Source organism: Urtica dioica, chromosome 1, assembly GCF_054948205.1.
Source record: "Urtica dioica subsp. dioica isolate 48M chromosome 1, U.dioica_male_clone48M_v1_H2, whole genome shotgun sequence".
Lineage (NCBI taxonomy): Eukaryota > Viridiplantae > Streptophyta > Magnoliopsida > Rosales > Urticaceae > Urtica > Urtica dioica.
The window spans coordinates 46,157,923-46,173,409 of NC_142756.1; the positions used below are offsets into that span (position 1 = coordinate 46,157,923).

At 48.8% G+C, this 15,487-nt stretch overlaps 1 protein-coding gene across 2 annotated transcripts; it reads right to left on the reverse strand.

Moving 5' to 3' along the window:
• Positions 1 to 2,153: 2,153 nt before the first annotated feature.
• On the reverse strand, positions 2,154 to 4,955 carry LOC149407968 (putative FCP1 homology domain-containing protein C1271.03c). 2 transcript variants are annotated; one of them, XM_089616147.1, is made up of 7 exons: positions 4,665 to 4,955; positions 3,620 to 4,171; positions 3,439 to 3,520; positions 3,159 to 3,225; positions 2,872 to 3,057; positions 2,733 to 2,786; positions 2,154 to 2,669 (listed from the first exon to the last, which is right to left on the reverse strand). In XM_089616147.1, the coding sequence occupies exons 2-7, from the start codon at positions 4,149 to 4,151 to the stop codon at positions 2,652 to 2,654; spliced, it is 939 nt and encodes a 312-aa protein (XP_089472273.1). In that variant the 5' UTR covers positions 4,152 to 4,171; positions 4,665 to 4,955; the 3' UTR covers positions 2,154 to 2,651. The 2 variants fall into 2 exon arrangements, with proteins under 2 accessions (XP_089472273.1, XP_089472272.1); XM_089616146.1 differs by having other exon boundaries at positions 2,733 to 2,796; positions 4,665 to 4,950.
• Between the last annotated feature and the right edge of the window lie 10,532 nt (positions 4,956 to 15,487).

Below are 15,487 nucleotides of genomic sequence, written 5' to 3' on the forward strand. Positions count from 1 at the left end.
GAGGTTGAATCGCTCGTCTCCCCACGCAGCTCGTCTTTATTCGTTCTTCGGGGACTCGAGTAACCACGAAAGTTTCTATCACATAAATCACTGGAGGTAAGAATGAATAAGTGTGTGGGCATTTTTAAACACGACGACTCAAGAACAAGTCTTAGAGTCGAAGAGCTAAAACAAATGCTAGGTCAAATGTTGACCTAGGTGCCAAAACAAAACGAAAAGAGTTAGAGAGAGAGAGAGAGAAGTGGGCGGCCACAAGGTCTAGAGAGAGAAGCTCTCAATCTCTAAATTGTGGGATGAAAAACAATGAGAATGAGGGCTCTATTTATAGGAGAAGGATTACCTTCAAAAAGGTAGTTTCCTCTTCTATAGAATATCACATATTCATGAGCAAATATTGCCTCTCTTCCTCTTATGTCACACGGCCAAGAAGAGCTTCTAGAAGCCCTTGGATTTGTTTCCTCTTTTGTTTTGCTTCTCTCTTGCCTTGTGTTTGCCGCCCATCTCCTTTCAATGTAGAGGAAATTTGTTTCCTCTTTTTCTTTTCGCAAGAATCTTCATACATTAATGCACAAAATTAGTCACTCTTTCTCCTTGTGTTGGACGAGTAGCATGCATCTAGAAGGAGCTTCTGGATGTTTCTTCATTTGTTCATAACAACATAAGAAAAGCCCATTAAGAATTTTCAAGTAAAATTCCATGAAATGAAATTAATCCACAAGACCCAAATTCTTTAACTTGGCCGTGTGGTTTAATTCATTCTCATCATATAACAATTTCAAAAAACTTATTTATTGACATTCATTTAATCTTATATCCAAAAAGACAAAAATACCCTTTAGACTGTCTAATTCTTGTTTTGACTTAGTTTCTAGTTTAACTAATCCTACTCGATATGACTTGTGACAGTGACCTCATGGATCCAGATGAACAAAGCTTGAGTTAACATACTTTGACTCAAAGTTCACAAACCTTTTCCAAGTTTAGCTTAATGTCAACTGACTCCACTAAAGAGTTGACACTGAGAATCTCTCGGTTCAAATGAATCTGTTTTCTACTCAATAATTCAACTTAATTGTGATGAGTGGATCCACTGAATATTATCTATGTTTACCCTTCATGAATATCATCAGCTAGACGGGATTTACAAAATTACCATTTTACCCTTCTAGCTGTTATTTCCTCAACTCCTTTGTTGCTTGTGAATAAGTTAGAAACAATGTATTGACGAGGAGCTAACAAGTCACATTGATTCATCCAAAAGAGTTATGACTCAATTTAGACACTGGCCAGTTCATGTATTCACATTTCAAGGAACAAAGCATGATGTGATATACATTGCATTTCAGCAATCTTGTACATGAATTCCATATATATGAGATCTTCACAAAGTTGTTCGTGACGTCTTCATAACTTAGTACTTCATCAATAGCTCTTGTCTATATCACATAGTGAATCTAGAACTCTGACTTTCTCACATGAGACTACGTAAGCTATGAAATGGCATGTCTCATTTTAGGATTGAGGTAAGCATGATGCAATTCATACATAGTGACTTCGAGACATAAGAGGTTAAATGGTGTGTTCTTATTATGTCTCTAGAAATGCACTGGTCAATTCAGTACCTTCATAAGATATCTAGAAGAACTATAGAGTCTTCAACTCTCTATGCCCCATAACAAGACATCATAGATTCTCTTAACAATCGTACTGAGATCAATAGTCATTTGATCCTTAGATTGCGAATATATTGTTTTACGCAAACCATGAAGAGTTTATTCATGCAAATCTACATTTGTCTCTTCATATGTTGTTAGGTTTGTTTAAAGACTAAAGACTAAAGATTATCATAAAGCTTCAAACAGACAACGAAGAATGAATGAATGTTTCAATTTTTATTAATGATTCAACGGCTACAAACAAGAGTCTTCGTAAGACTTTATTACATCAAATATACAGAAGTAAAGATTACTACTCTTCTTGTGGGCACCATTGACAACATTAAGAACCAACTCATTTATTGATATCCAAATCCGCTTTAAAACATGTCGTAACCGTTTTGTGTCTGGATCAAAATTACTAGTTAAAATCGTAAAGCGACACATACAAACATTGACCCCCGAAAAAAAAATAAAAAAATAAAAAAAAAAAAATAAAAAAAAAATCTTTAAGATTGGCATTATCAGTTGGCAGCAAAGCCAATTACAGCAGTACACAATCATAAACGGTCAAAGAGCACATTTACAAACAGCGTCAGCACTAATATAAAAACAAACAAAATAAATAAAACGACACAAGTAACCACATAAACGACAACACAGTTCCTGAGTCATATATTTACTAAAACATGTTCCATCTTATGTGTCCTGTGTTCGTCCAACCAAAAATAATTATTTTCACGTTATCTTGTTTGTCAGCAAAAAAAACGAAGTCCTTTGATCCCATACACCAAGTTTAAAAAGTCAATTTTTTATATTTCTCAGATGCCAGACACTCTGATGAAATAGAGTTTGGCAATGTATACATAGTACTGATAACCTTGAGGTAAAAGTCCCAAGACGGACTGTTCTCGGAAATAGGCCTTTGACCAAACGGATTTTGCTCCACAAATTTCTGAACATCCTTGGCCGCGGAAAGCTCTTCGAGGTACACCCTTAGATCTCCATCAGCGCCTATCAATGATCTAATCAAAAGACCCGTTTTAAAAGGGAGACACACGACATGTAACCACTTACCCAATGAACTGTCGCTCCCGATATCCCCGAACTTGTATGGATGGGGAAACACCGCTGTATGTTCCTGGTAACAATAAAATTAATTAATCGGTCAAAAACTAAACATTAGGTATTCGAGTTACAAAGAGAAGGACCTTACCGGATTAAGCAACGCTTTGTAAGGAGAATCGTCTAATAGCAACGTGTTTGATTCGTTATACTCCCCCCTGTGCCACGGAAGATCGTCGTCTTGTTTTTCCCATATTCTCCTAAGCTCTTTGAAGACGAGGGTCTTGTGACGATTCTCGAGAGTCCTGTATCCCGTTGCGGTGCATCGTGATAGATCCTACAAAAAAAAAAAAAAAAAAAAAAACAAATATCATGGGAATTCGAATCGATGTGAACATAGAATCAGAACGGCGAAAAAATTCGGACTCATTTCCATACCCAACAAAAGAGTAGCTTGTGCTTCATATCCCCCATTAAATAATCAAGCACCTTCGACGCGATTTTCCTTCAAAAACATTATTATCATGAAACGAAAGTCAAAAGAGTTAGGACTCGGATCCAGGTCCTCTGTCGCTTTTTTGTGTCTCCCAATTAAATTGTGACATGACATGTTTACATAAAATAATTGAAGAGAAGGGAGACACCAAAAGAGAAAGAGGATCAAGATTCGGCTCGACTACAAAAGAAGATACAAAGGGGATTTTCCAAAAGGGTTTACTCTGATCTCGAAGACCAAACTCCCACTTCAAATCGCTCGAAGCAGAAGTTTAGGAAGTCTCGACACTCGGGTCTCCTGAAGACTGAAATTCCAAAAACAGTTAAGCGGTTAAAGAAACTGTCTTTCAGCTTTTTTTTTTTTTTCTAATCGGAAACGAGAAAACAAAGAAACAAACTCTGACCAGCGCGTCTGGAGATCTTCGTGTCCGCTTTGTGCTCCTTTGGAGGAGGCGAAACTATGTCCGCCAACAAGCCATTGATGTCGAGAACAAGAAGCTTTTTCCTCGGACGGACATAGGGCAATCTGGAGAACGAGGCACGAGACATCCCGGTGTAGCTTCTCTCGTCACATAGGCTCAGGTTCGAAACCATGCTCGCCAGGCTGTCGATCGACGGTATATCGTCGGCCTCAGTCGTCAGATCACGAACCCCGGTCGTGTTCCTCTTCCTGTTCCTATTTCTGTGCCTCTTTTTCTTGTGGGTCACGAAAGTGAGTTGCCCGGGCTGGTTCTCGGCCCTCTTCTTCGCATCCATTTCGAGAGAGGTGATGAACGAGGGTTGGTTTGCCGAGTTTGGTTTTAAGACGTTGGCTTGAAAGTCGGTCTTGGTCATAATGGGCGGCTTGGCGAGACTATGTTTGTTCTCTGTCGAATGTTTCAAACTGTTCAACTTAACAAGGCTAATGTCCATGCACGTTAAGGCACTCTTAATCATTCCGTTTGTCTCTATTAGACCTACAGTTTAGGACAAATCAGTACTCAAATCAGAACTTAAGACAAGCCACCAATAAATCACACACACACACACACACACAAAAATTAAATAAAAAAAATTGCGTCCAATTTATTTGTTCTCTAAATCAAGAACATAACAAACCAATGTGTCTGAAACCAACATTTCTACACTGCGAAAATGTCTGTCGCATAAAAAATCAAAATCTTTACCTCAATGAAACAATCGAACTCAAATTTGAACCGGGAAAAGGGAATGGGAATAACTCACAGAGAGTATAACGGAATTATATATGCAGAAATTTCAGCAGTTTCATTAATGGGTAATAGAATATCCAATAGTCAGGGAAAGAGAAACAAAACAGACAAACATCGAATGTAGTACGAGGAATGAACGAACATACATGCACTCCAATATGATAAGACATCGCAGAGTACTTACTTGCATCAATACAAAACATGGATAGAGAGAGACAGAGAGAAGAAAAGCAATTACCTTTTCAAGCTTCAAAATTCCCAAACGGTATAATCTTTGAGGTTTGACTTTCACTAAAGATTCTTCAGCGTACGAAGAATGCGTACGAACTAGGGATTGTATCGAAAACTCAGATAGAAAGATAAAACATAAATATGTACACACACCGGCTTAAAGGACACGAACAAGGTGAGATTAGAAGCAGGTGTTTGAAAGGCGCTCGGGATTTGGTGACAGGATGTTGTGGAACTTTATCGTCACAGATACGATGCTGTTTTCGCTGAGCCATATTAGATCTTTTTTATGGCCCAGTCATACTTCCTTCTTGAAAGTAGGGACATTAAAAAGATAACATGGACCTAGTTGAAGGCTCGTCCGGCCTTGGGCTTGGGCTCGATATTGAGCTTCGCTCAACATATACGACAATCGTGTGGGCCAGATACTCTTTACCGAGGATTGCTCTAGAGATATTTGCACCAAATTCACTCCTTATTAATAAAATTGCATCTATGTCACCACAAAAAAAACGTGTTACAAGTCACTTTTATTTATTATTAGACCAAAATACCCTTAAAGTAGAACCATATTTAAATATATACAAAACAAAAGTAGACTATGTTGTCGCAGTTTTTCGGACAACTATTTAGGAGCCAAAGACGGTGAGACCCAAGGCCGGACCAAGTGGTCTCGTCTTGACTCGAGCGTGTCGGACCCGGTGTCCCGAGTCGTCCCTTAGCTGTGGATGTCCATCGAGTTCGTCAGAGTACCCAAAAAGGAGTAGAGAACACGTGAACTACAAAGGGGAAACAGGGGGGGTGCCCCTGTTTACCTCTCCGACGCTCAACATTAGTGTGATTGAGGTGGAGTATAGAGGTTTTAGGGGTGTTTAGAGGCCAAAGCTTGAGAGAAACGAGCGAGGTACGAGTTCGGCAGCGTTTCAGTGCTCAAGACTGGATTACCTGGACCAGGGGGGTGCCTTGGTATTTATAGGCAGCCAAGGGGTGGTTTGAAGACCCCTTGGCCGAGTGAGAATGTTTGGGTCGGCCTTGGAGGAGGCTGGGTCGGCCAATGGCCGAGTGAACATGGTGGTGAGGTTCACTCGGCCATTGGCCGAGTGAAGGTCTTGGGCCGGCTGAGGTTCACTCGGCCATTGGCCGAGTGAACTGCTGGAAGGTTCACTCGGCCAATGGCCGAGTGAACTGCTGAGGCAGCTGGGAGGTTCACTCGGCCATTGGCCGAGTGAACTGCTGGAAGGTTCACTCGGCCAATGGCCGAGTGAACTGCCTTGGCGGCTGGAAGGTTCACTCGGCCATTGGCCGAGTGAACTGCTGGAAGGTTCACTCAGCCAATGGCCGAGTGAACTGCCTCGGTGGCTGAGGGGTTCACTCGGCCATTGGCCGAGTGAACTGCTGGAAGGTTCACTCGGCCAATGGCCGAGTGAACTGCCTTGGTGGCTGAGGGGTTCACTCGGCCATTGGCCGAGTGAACTGCTGGAAGGTTCACTCGGCCAATGGCCGAGTGAACTGCCTTGGTGGCTGAGGGGTTCACTCGGCCATTGGCCGAGTGAACTGTCCAATGGCCGAGTGAGCCATTTGACCCAGCCAATGGCCGGGTGAGCCATTGACTCGGCCCATGGTTGGGCTTTGACTTGGCCATTGGTTTGGGCCGGCTCCTGGTTGAGTCAGGGTTTCGCCGCCCAAGATCTCGTACCAGCCATGTGGGTCGAAGAGATGCCTTTGTTCCCGTTGGCCCTAGACGGGCCAACAACATTAGCCCCCCGAGTTTTCGGTCGAGCGTAGGTCGAGTGGAAACTCAAAACCTACGCTTTTATGCGGACGCGGGATGAATGCTCTCGGGTTTGCACCATGAGGAATGGCCTTCGCGCGTCGCGAGGGACGGCTTTTTGTTTCGGGTTGATCGTGCGTGGCTCATTTTCTCGATCTACCAATGAGGGCGTGATCGATTAGCACGGCTTTATTGTGTTGTGCGCGTCTTATTTTCTCGACTTGCCAACGAAGGCATAATCGATTTGCACGTCTTTGTTGTCTTGTGCGCGTCTTGTTTTCTCGATTCGCCAACGAAGGCATAATCGATTTGCGCGTCTTTGTTGTTTCGTGCGCGTCTTGTTTTCTCGACTTGCCACCGAAGGCATAATCGATTTGCACGTCTTTTTTGTATTGTGCGCGTCTTATGTTCTCGATTTGCCAACGAAGGCATAATCGATTTGCGCGTCTTTTTTGTTTTGTGCGCGTCTTGTTTTCTCGATTTGCCAACGAAGGCATAATCGATTTGCGCGTCTTCTTTGTGTAGTGCGCGTCTTACTTTTCTCGACTCGCCAACGAAGGCATAATCGATTTGCACGTCTTTGTTGTATCGTGCGCGTCTTACTTTTCTCGACTTGCCAACGAAGGCATAATCGATTTGCACGTCTTTGTCGTTTTGTGCGCGTCTTACTTTTCTCGACTTGCCAACGAAGGCATAATCGATTTGCACGTCTTTGTTGTATTGTGCGCGTCTTGTTTTCTCGACCTGCCAATGAAGGCATAATCGATTTGCACGTCTTTGTTGTGTTGTGCGCGTCTTATGTTCTCGATTTGCCAACGAAGGCATAATCGATTTGCACGTCTTTTTCGTATTGTGCGCGTCTTGTTTTCTCGATTTTCCAACGAAGGCATAATCGATTTGCGCGTCTTTTTTGTTTGGTGCGCGTCTTGTTTTCTCGATTTGCCAACGAAGGCATAATCTATTTGCGCGTCTTCTTTGTGTAGTGCGCGTCTTACTTTTCTCGACTCGCCAACGAAGGCATAATCGATTTGCGCGTCTTTATTTTGGACGCAGACCTTGAACCCATTTGTAACTCGTTGCCTGTCGGCCGACGAGCTGGGCGGCGGGCGCGATGCCACATTTGTGTGGCGAGGTTTCCCGTGGACGCTGGCTTGACCAGATACGCCCTGGCGGACGCAAGCCTTGAACCCATTTGTAACTCGTTGCCTGTCGGCCGACGAGCTGGGCGGCGAGCGCGATGCCACATTTGTGTGGCGAGGTTTCCCGTGGACGCTGGCTTGACCAGATACGCCCTGGCGGACGCAAGCCTTGAACCCATTTGTAACTCGTTGCCTTTCGGCCGACGAGCTGGGCGGCGAGCGCGATGCCACATTTGTGTGGCGAGGTTTCCCGTGGACGCTGGCTTGACCAGATACGCCCTGGCGGACGCAAGCCTTGAACCCATTTGTAACTCGTTGCCTTTCGGCCGACGAGCTGGGCGGCGAGCGCGAACTCAAGACTCAACTCGAGGGCTCATGTAGAGCCTGCACGAGGAATAGTTAGTTGACTTGCGGGCTTGGGACTCAACTCGAGGACTCATGTAAAGCCTGCAAGAGGAGTGGTTAGTTGGCTTGTGGACTTGGGACTCAACTTGAGGACTCATGTAAAGCTTGCACGAGGAGTTTCGTGAAGAGTCGGCGCGATGAGTATTGGTCGACTCGCGGACTCGTAGCTCGACTCGAGGAATGAATTCATCTCGAGGAGACATGTGAAGAGTTGGCACGAGGAGTATCAGTCGACTCGCGGGCTCGTAGCTCGACTCGAGGAATGAATTCATCTCGAGGAGACATGTGAAGAGTCTCTCTTATTTTTATTTTTTGAGTTGTTGTTGAATTGTTTTTTGATTGAGCGTTTTGATTGAGCGTTGGTCCCTGTTAGCCCCCCGAGTTTCTTGCGTTTGTGAGACAAAGGTTGAGAAACTCTCGCATTAGAGGTATACAATAGCATTTTTTCATGTGTGAAATAACTCTTTATTGCAATAAGGGGGTCATTACAGCTTGTCATGGCACTTGGCCTTCTTTGAAAAAAAGAAATTACACTTTTGAAATGAAAGTGACCACGAAGCCGATCGAGTTCGGGCGTGAATGTCGAAGTCGCGACCATCATGGCTTGCTAGTAGACGCGACGAATTCCCTGAGATTCCCAACTCGAATTAGGGAATCAATTCGCTTCTTGAGCTGCTTGCATTCGACCGTCGCGTGCCCGTGATCTTTGTGGTATTCGCAGAACCGACTTCGATCTCGCTTCGCGGGGTCCTTTGTGAGTGGAGCGGGGCTTCCCAGCTCATCGCGGCGTAAGCGCAGGATCCGGTCGGGCGTTGTGTTGAGCGGGACGAAGGATCGCTTCGGGGCTGGAGAAGGGTGGTCGTTAGGGACTTGACCTTTCCGGCGCCTTTTCCTTCGTGACTCGGGACCAACGGCCGGTATCACAAGCATGGCTGCGCGCTCTTGATCGAGTGCTCGATCAATGTTGGGTGGTTGCTGCCCCAAGATGATCGCGGTCTCGCGTCGGGCGTTGAGCTTTTCTCTCAAGTCGAACTCGGGATCCTTTCTTTGAGAGTTGAGGCGGTCTCTCAAGTCTCCGGAGGCCGTCCCTATCACCCTTGTTAAGGGCGCATCACCCAGGCGACGCCTTTGGCGGAGGCCGAGACCATCGACGTCGTCACCTTCACAAGGGTTTTGGACGCGGATGGTGAGCTTGGAGCGTCCCTTTCGGGACCTCGAGATCGAGCGTCCTCGGGCATTGTGCGAGCTTTGATGCCTTGACGTGGTCGCCCGAGGGTGTCCCCTCGAGGGCGTATGTGCGTGCTCACCCGAAAGTTGACGTTTTGACGCGGCCGCCCGAGGGTGTCCCCTTGGAGGCGTGCGTGCGTGTCCACTTTCGTGAATAGCGAGGTCGAGGTTGGTCTCGTGGTTGATGTCGCCCACGTTGTTGGAGTCGAGGAGGTCGGCGATGAGCGCGCCGGTGACACCGGGGCGGTCTAGGAGTTCGGCGAGCCTTCGAGCCGTGTCCTCTCGGACTGCGGCCTCGGGGTCATTCGCCGGGTCTCGGGGCTGGCTCTCATTATCATGAGGTTGCCCTTCGAGACGGTGCACGGAGCTTTGGAGGTCGCGCCTCGAGCTAGTCGCTCGGGCGCCCACGGAGGTGGCGGGGCTACGACTCATCTCTCGAGAGTCGTAGAAGTGAGAAGAAGACTGGTAGAGGGGATGTGTTGCCAAGGTCGAGAGATCGCCCTCCTTCTAGCGCCAAAATGTTGTCGCAGTTTTTCGGACAACTATTTAGGAGCCAAAGACGGTGAGACCCAAGGCCGGACCAAGTGGTCTCGTCTTGACTCGAGCGTGTCGGACCCGGTGTCCCGAGTCGTCCCTTAGCTGTGGATGTCCATCGAGTTCGTCAGAGTACCCAAAAAGGAGTAGAGAACACGTGAACTACAAAGGGGAAACAGGGGGGGTGCCCCTGTTTACCTCTCCGACGCTCAACATTAGTGTGATTGAGGTGGAGTATAGAGGTTTTAGGGGTGTTTAGAGGCCAAAGCTTGAGAGAAACGAGCGAGGTACGAGTTCGGCAGCGTTTCAGTGCTCAAGACTGGATTACCTGGACCAGGGGGGTGCCTTGGTATTTATAGGCAGCCAAGGGGTGGTTTGAAGACCCCTTGGCCGAGTGAGAATGTTTGGGTCGGCCTTGGAGGAGGCTGGGTCGGCCAATGGCCGAGTGAACATGGTGGTGAGGTTCACTCGGCCATTGGCCGAGTGAAGGTCTTGGGCCGGCTGAGGTTCACTCGGCCATTGGCCGAGTGAACTGCTGGAAGGTTCACTCGGCCAATGGCCGAGTGAACTGCTGAGGCAGCTGGGAGGTTCACTCGGCCATTGGCCGAGTGAACTGCTGGAAGGTTCACTCGGCCAATGGCCGAGTGAACTGCCTTGGCGGCTGGAAGGTTCACTCGGCCATTGGCCGAGTGAACTGCTGGAAGGTTCACTCGGCCAATGGCCGAGTGAACTGCCTCGGTGGCTGAGGGGTTCACTCGGCCATTGGCCGAGTGAACTGCTGGAAGGTTCACTCGGCCAATGGCCGAGTGAACTGCCTTGGTGGCTGAGGGGTTCACTCGGCCATTGGCCGAGTGAACTGCTGGAAGGTTCACTCGGCCAATGGCCGAGTGAACTGCCTTGGTGGCTGAGGGGTTCACTCGGCCATTGGCCGAGTGAACTGTCCAATGGCCGAGTGAGCCATTTGACCCAGCCAATGGCCGGGTGAGCCATTGACTCGGCCCATGGTTGGGCTTTGACTTGGCCATTGGTTTGGGCCGGCTCCTGGTTGAGTCAGGGTTTCGCCGCCCAAGATCTCGTACCAGCCATGTGGGTCGAAGAGATGCCTTTGTTCCCGTTGGCCCTAGACGGGCCAACAACAGACTAGAAGAAGAAAGTAGAACCACAGTTAAATATTTACAAAACAAAAGTAGACTAGAAGGTTGAATCTGTGATTTCGGCGAGAGCTCCGGCGAGGGTTACGGCGGCGGTGGCCTCGTCGAAGCGGCGATCGGCGCGGTAGTCGGAGCTTAAGCTAGAGAGATTAGGGTTTGGGAGGGAATTTGATGAGATATTAGGATTTGTGTGTGGATATGAATTCTTGTTGGATATAAAATAAAAGGGTAATTAAGACATTGTATATGTGACGAATATGCAAAAAAAAAATACGAATGCAATTTAGATTCATTTGTGATACAAATGAAATAATGTACTGTTGTTATGACTTCAACAACAAATTCCACATTGCTCTTAGTCAAGTCAGTGTCTTAAACAAAGCCCATGGGGGATAAGTATTAGTCAAGTCAGTGTCTTAAACAAAGCCCATGGGGGATAAGTACAACTCTTGGGTATCTAGCTTCAAGGCCATCACAAACGGCTCATTTGACTCCCTGAATTAATATGCTCAAAGTGGTCTCTCTCACCACTTTTTAGTAGAATTTTGCATTCAATGTCTATATCTATTAACTCTACCTTCAACTGGACTCTCCAAGAGTCTTTTAAGTTATTTGGCTAGAAGTAGACTAGTAATTTTAATTCTCTTTACTAAAATAAACCAAAATATAGTTTTGGACACTTTTAATAGTATGTTTAATATACATTGATAATTTTACTCAATTTATTTATTTTTCATTTGTTTTTTCAATCCCACCTAAGGATGACAATTTGACCCGTTACCCACGTTCCGGCCCGTTATCCGATTTTATCGGATCGGGTAATACCCTTTCTTTTTTAGTAAATGGGTAAACGGGTAATACCCATTAAAGTTTTAACGGGTCCGGGTATGGGTAACAGAATAGTCATCCCGTACCCGATTACCCGGACCCGACCCGTTAACTTTTAAATATTTAAAAATATATAAATCATTATATCTTTACCTAATTAGATTATATATTTTTTAGGAAACAACTTTTTCCAGTGTGATGGCGTTGACCCAATTTGCAACCAATTTGCAATTAAGACTTTTTTGTATTTTTTTTATTTACTTTGAATTTTAATGTTCTTTATATTATAGTAGCACTTTAATATTTTTCACATAAATTTATTGTTGTCGTTGTTTTTCGGACAACGATTTAGGAGCCCAGAGTGGTTAGACCCAAGGCCGGACCAAGTGGTCTCACTCCGGCTCGAGCGTGTCGGACTTGGTATCCCAAGTCGTCCTTTAGCTGTGGGTGAAGCTCACCTCGTCTCGATACCTAAAAAGCAAGAAAGAGATTGTGAACTACAAAGGGGAAACAGGGGGGGTGCCCCTGTTTACCTCTCCGACGCTCAACATTAGTAGGATTGAGGTGGAGTATAGAGGTTTTAGGGGTGGTGAGAGGCCAAAGATGAGCGAAACGAGCGAAGTACGAGTTCGGCAGCGTTTCGGGACTCAAAATTGGATTTTTGGACCAGGGGAGGGACCCCGGTGTTTATAGGCGACCAAGGGACGTTTTGAGGGTCCCTTGGCCGAGGGCCGGCTCTGAGCCGGCCATGGACGAGCGCCGGGTCTGAGCCGTCCTTGGACGAGCGCCGGGTCTGAGCCGGCCTTGGACGAGCGCCGGGTCTGAGCCGGCCTTGGACGAGCGCCGGCTCTGAGGCGTCCTTGGACGAGCGCCGGGTCTGAGCCGGCCTTGGACGAGCATCGGCTCTGAGGCGTCCTTGGACGAGCGCCGGGTCTGAGCCGGCCTTGGACGAGCGCCGGCTCTGAGGCGTCCTTGGACGAGCGCCGGGTCTGAGCCGGCCTTGGACGAGTGCCGGCTCTGAGGCGTCCTTGGAGTAAGGCCGGCTCTGACTCGGCCACGGAGGAAGGCCGGCTGAAGGGTTCACTCGGCCATTGGCCGAGTGAACTGCTGGGAGGTTCGCTCGGCCACTGGCCGAGCGAACTACATGGCTAGATGACCGTTGGGACGGCCGTGGGCCGACTGACCTTTGCCCCGGCCATTGGCCGGTTGACCTTCGGGCCGGCCATGGGCTGGCTGACCCTTGGGCCGGCTGAGCATATGGCCGGCAATTGGCCGGCCGAACCTTGGGTCGGCCATTGGTTTGGGCCGGCCAATGGCTGAGGCAAGGTCTCGCCGTCAAAGGCCTCACGCCGGTCTCGCGGGTCGACAACATTAGCCCCCCGAGTTTCTGGTCGAGCGTGGGTCGAGCGGAAACTCAGTACTTGGGCTGACGTGCGGACCTGGGACAAACGCTCTCGAGTTCGCGGTCGCATCGTAGAAGGGCTTTCAATGCGTCGTGAGGGACAGTTTGTGTGCGTCGTGAGGCACGGCCCTTGTGCGTCGCGTGGGACGACTTTTGTGCGTCGCGAGGGACGGATTTTGTTCCGGGTTGATCGTGCGTGGCTTATCTTCTCGACCTACCAATGAAGGAGCGATCGATTTGCACGGCTCTACTGTGCGTGGCTTATTTTCTCGACCTACCAATGAAGGCGTGATCGATTAGCACGACTTGGGCCTCGGGGGGCCTTGGTGTCACATTTGTGTGACCGGGTTTTCCGTGGACGCTGGCTAGACCAGGTACGTCCGGCGGACGCAAGCCTTTGAAACCCATTTGTGACTCGCTGCCTTTCGGCTCGCGAGCTGGGCGGTGAGCGCGATGCCACATTTGCGTGGCGAGGTTTCCCGTGGATGTTGGCTAGACCAGATACGCCCGGCGGATGCAAGCCTTCGAAACCCATTTGAAACTTGCAGCCTTTCGGCTCACGAGCTGGGCGGCGAGCGCGATGCCACATTTGCGTGGCGAGGTTTCCCGTGGACGGTGGCTAGACCAGATACGCCCGGCGGACGCAAGCCTTTGAAACCCATTTGAAACTCGCTGCCTTTCGGCTCACGAGCTGGGCGGCGAGCGCGATGCCACATTTGCGTGGAGAGGTTTCCCGTGGACGCTGGCTAGACCAGATGCGCCCGGCGGACGCAAGCCTTTGAAACCCATTTGAAACTCGCAGCCTTTCGGCTCACGAGCTGGGCGGCGAGCGCGATGCCACATTTGCGTGGAAAGGTTTCCCGTGGACGCTGGCTAGACCAGATACGCCCGGGGGACGCAAGCCTTTGGAACCCATTTGAAACTCGCTGCCTTTCGGCTCACGAGCTGGGCGGCGAGCGCGATGCCACATTTACGTGGCGAGGTTTCCCGTGGACGCTGGATAGACCAGATACGCCCGGCGGACGCAAGCCTTTGGAACCCATTTGAAACTCGCTGCCTTTCGGCTCACGAGCTGGGCGGCGAGCGCGATGCCACATTTGCGTGGCGAGGTTTCCCGTGGACGTTGGCTAGACCAGATACGCAAGGTGGACGCAAGCCTTTGAAACCCATTTGAAACTCGCTGCCTTTCGGCTCACGAGCTGGGCGGCGAGCGCGATGCCACATTTGCGTGGCGGGGTTTCCCGTGGACGCTGGCTAGACCAGATACGCCCGGCGAACGCAAGCCTTTGAAACCCATTTGAAACTCGCTGCCTTTCGGCTCACGAGCTGGGCGGCGAGCGCGAATTAAGGACTCAACTCGAGGACTCACGTAGAGCCTGCACGAGGAGTAGTTAGTTGACTTGTGGACTCGGCACAATTCGAGGAATGAACTCGTCTCAGGGAGGCATGTGAAGTCGGCACGAGGAATATCGGTCGACTCGTGGACTCGAACTCGACTCGAGGACTCACGTAGAGCCTGCACGAGGAATTTCGTGAAGAGTCGGCGTGAGGAGTATCGGTCGACTCGCGGACTCGGAGCTCGACTCGAGGAATGAGCTCGTCTCGAGGAGATATGTGAAGAGTCGGCACGAGGAGTATCTTGTCGACTCGTGGACTCGAACTCGACTCGAGGAATGAGCTCGTCTCGAGGAGATATGTGAAGAGTCGGCACGAGGAGTATCTTGTCGAGTCGTGGACTCGAACTCGACTCGAGGAATGAGCTCGTTTCGAGGAGGTATGTGAAGAGTCGGCACGAGGAGTATCAGTCGACCCGTGGACTCGAACTTGGCTCGAGGGCTTATGTAGAGCCTGCACGAGGAGTTACGTGAAGAGTCGGCGCGAGGAGTATCGGTCGACTCGCGGACTCAAACTCGACTCGAGGAATGAGCTCGTCTCGAGGAGATATGTGAAGAGTCGGCACGAGGAGTATCTTGTCGACTCGTGGACTCGAACTCGACACGAGGAATGAGCTCGTCTCGAGGAGATATGTGAAGAGTCGGCACGAGGAGTATCAGTCGACTCGTGGACTCGAACTCGGCTCGAGGGCTTATGTAGAGCCTGCACGAGGAGTTACGTGAAGATTCGGCGCGAGGAGTATCGGTCGACTCGTGGATTCGAACTCGACTCGAGGAATGAACTCATCTCGAGGAGTTACGTGAAGAGTCGGCACGAGGAGTATCAATTGACTCGTGGACTCGGAATCAACTCGAGGACTCATGTAGAGCCTGCACGAGGAGTTACGTGAAGAGTCGGCGCGAGGAGTATCGGTCGACTCGCGGACTCGAACTCGACTCGAGGAATGAGCTCGTCTCGAGGAGATATGTGAAGAGTCGG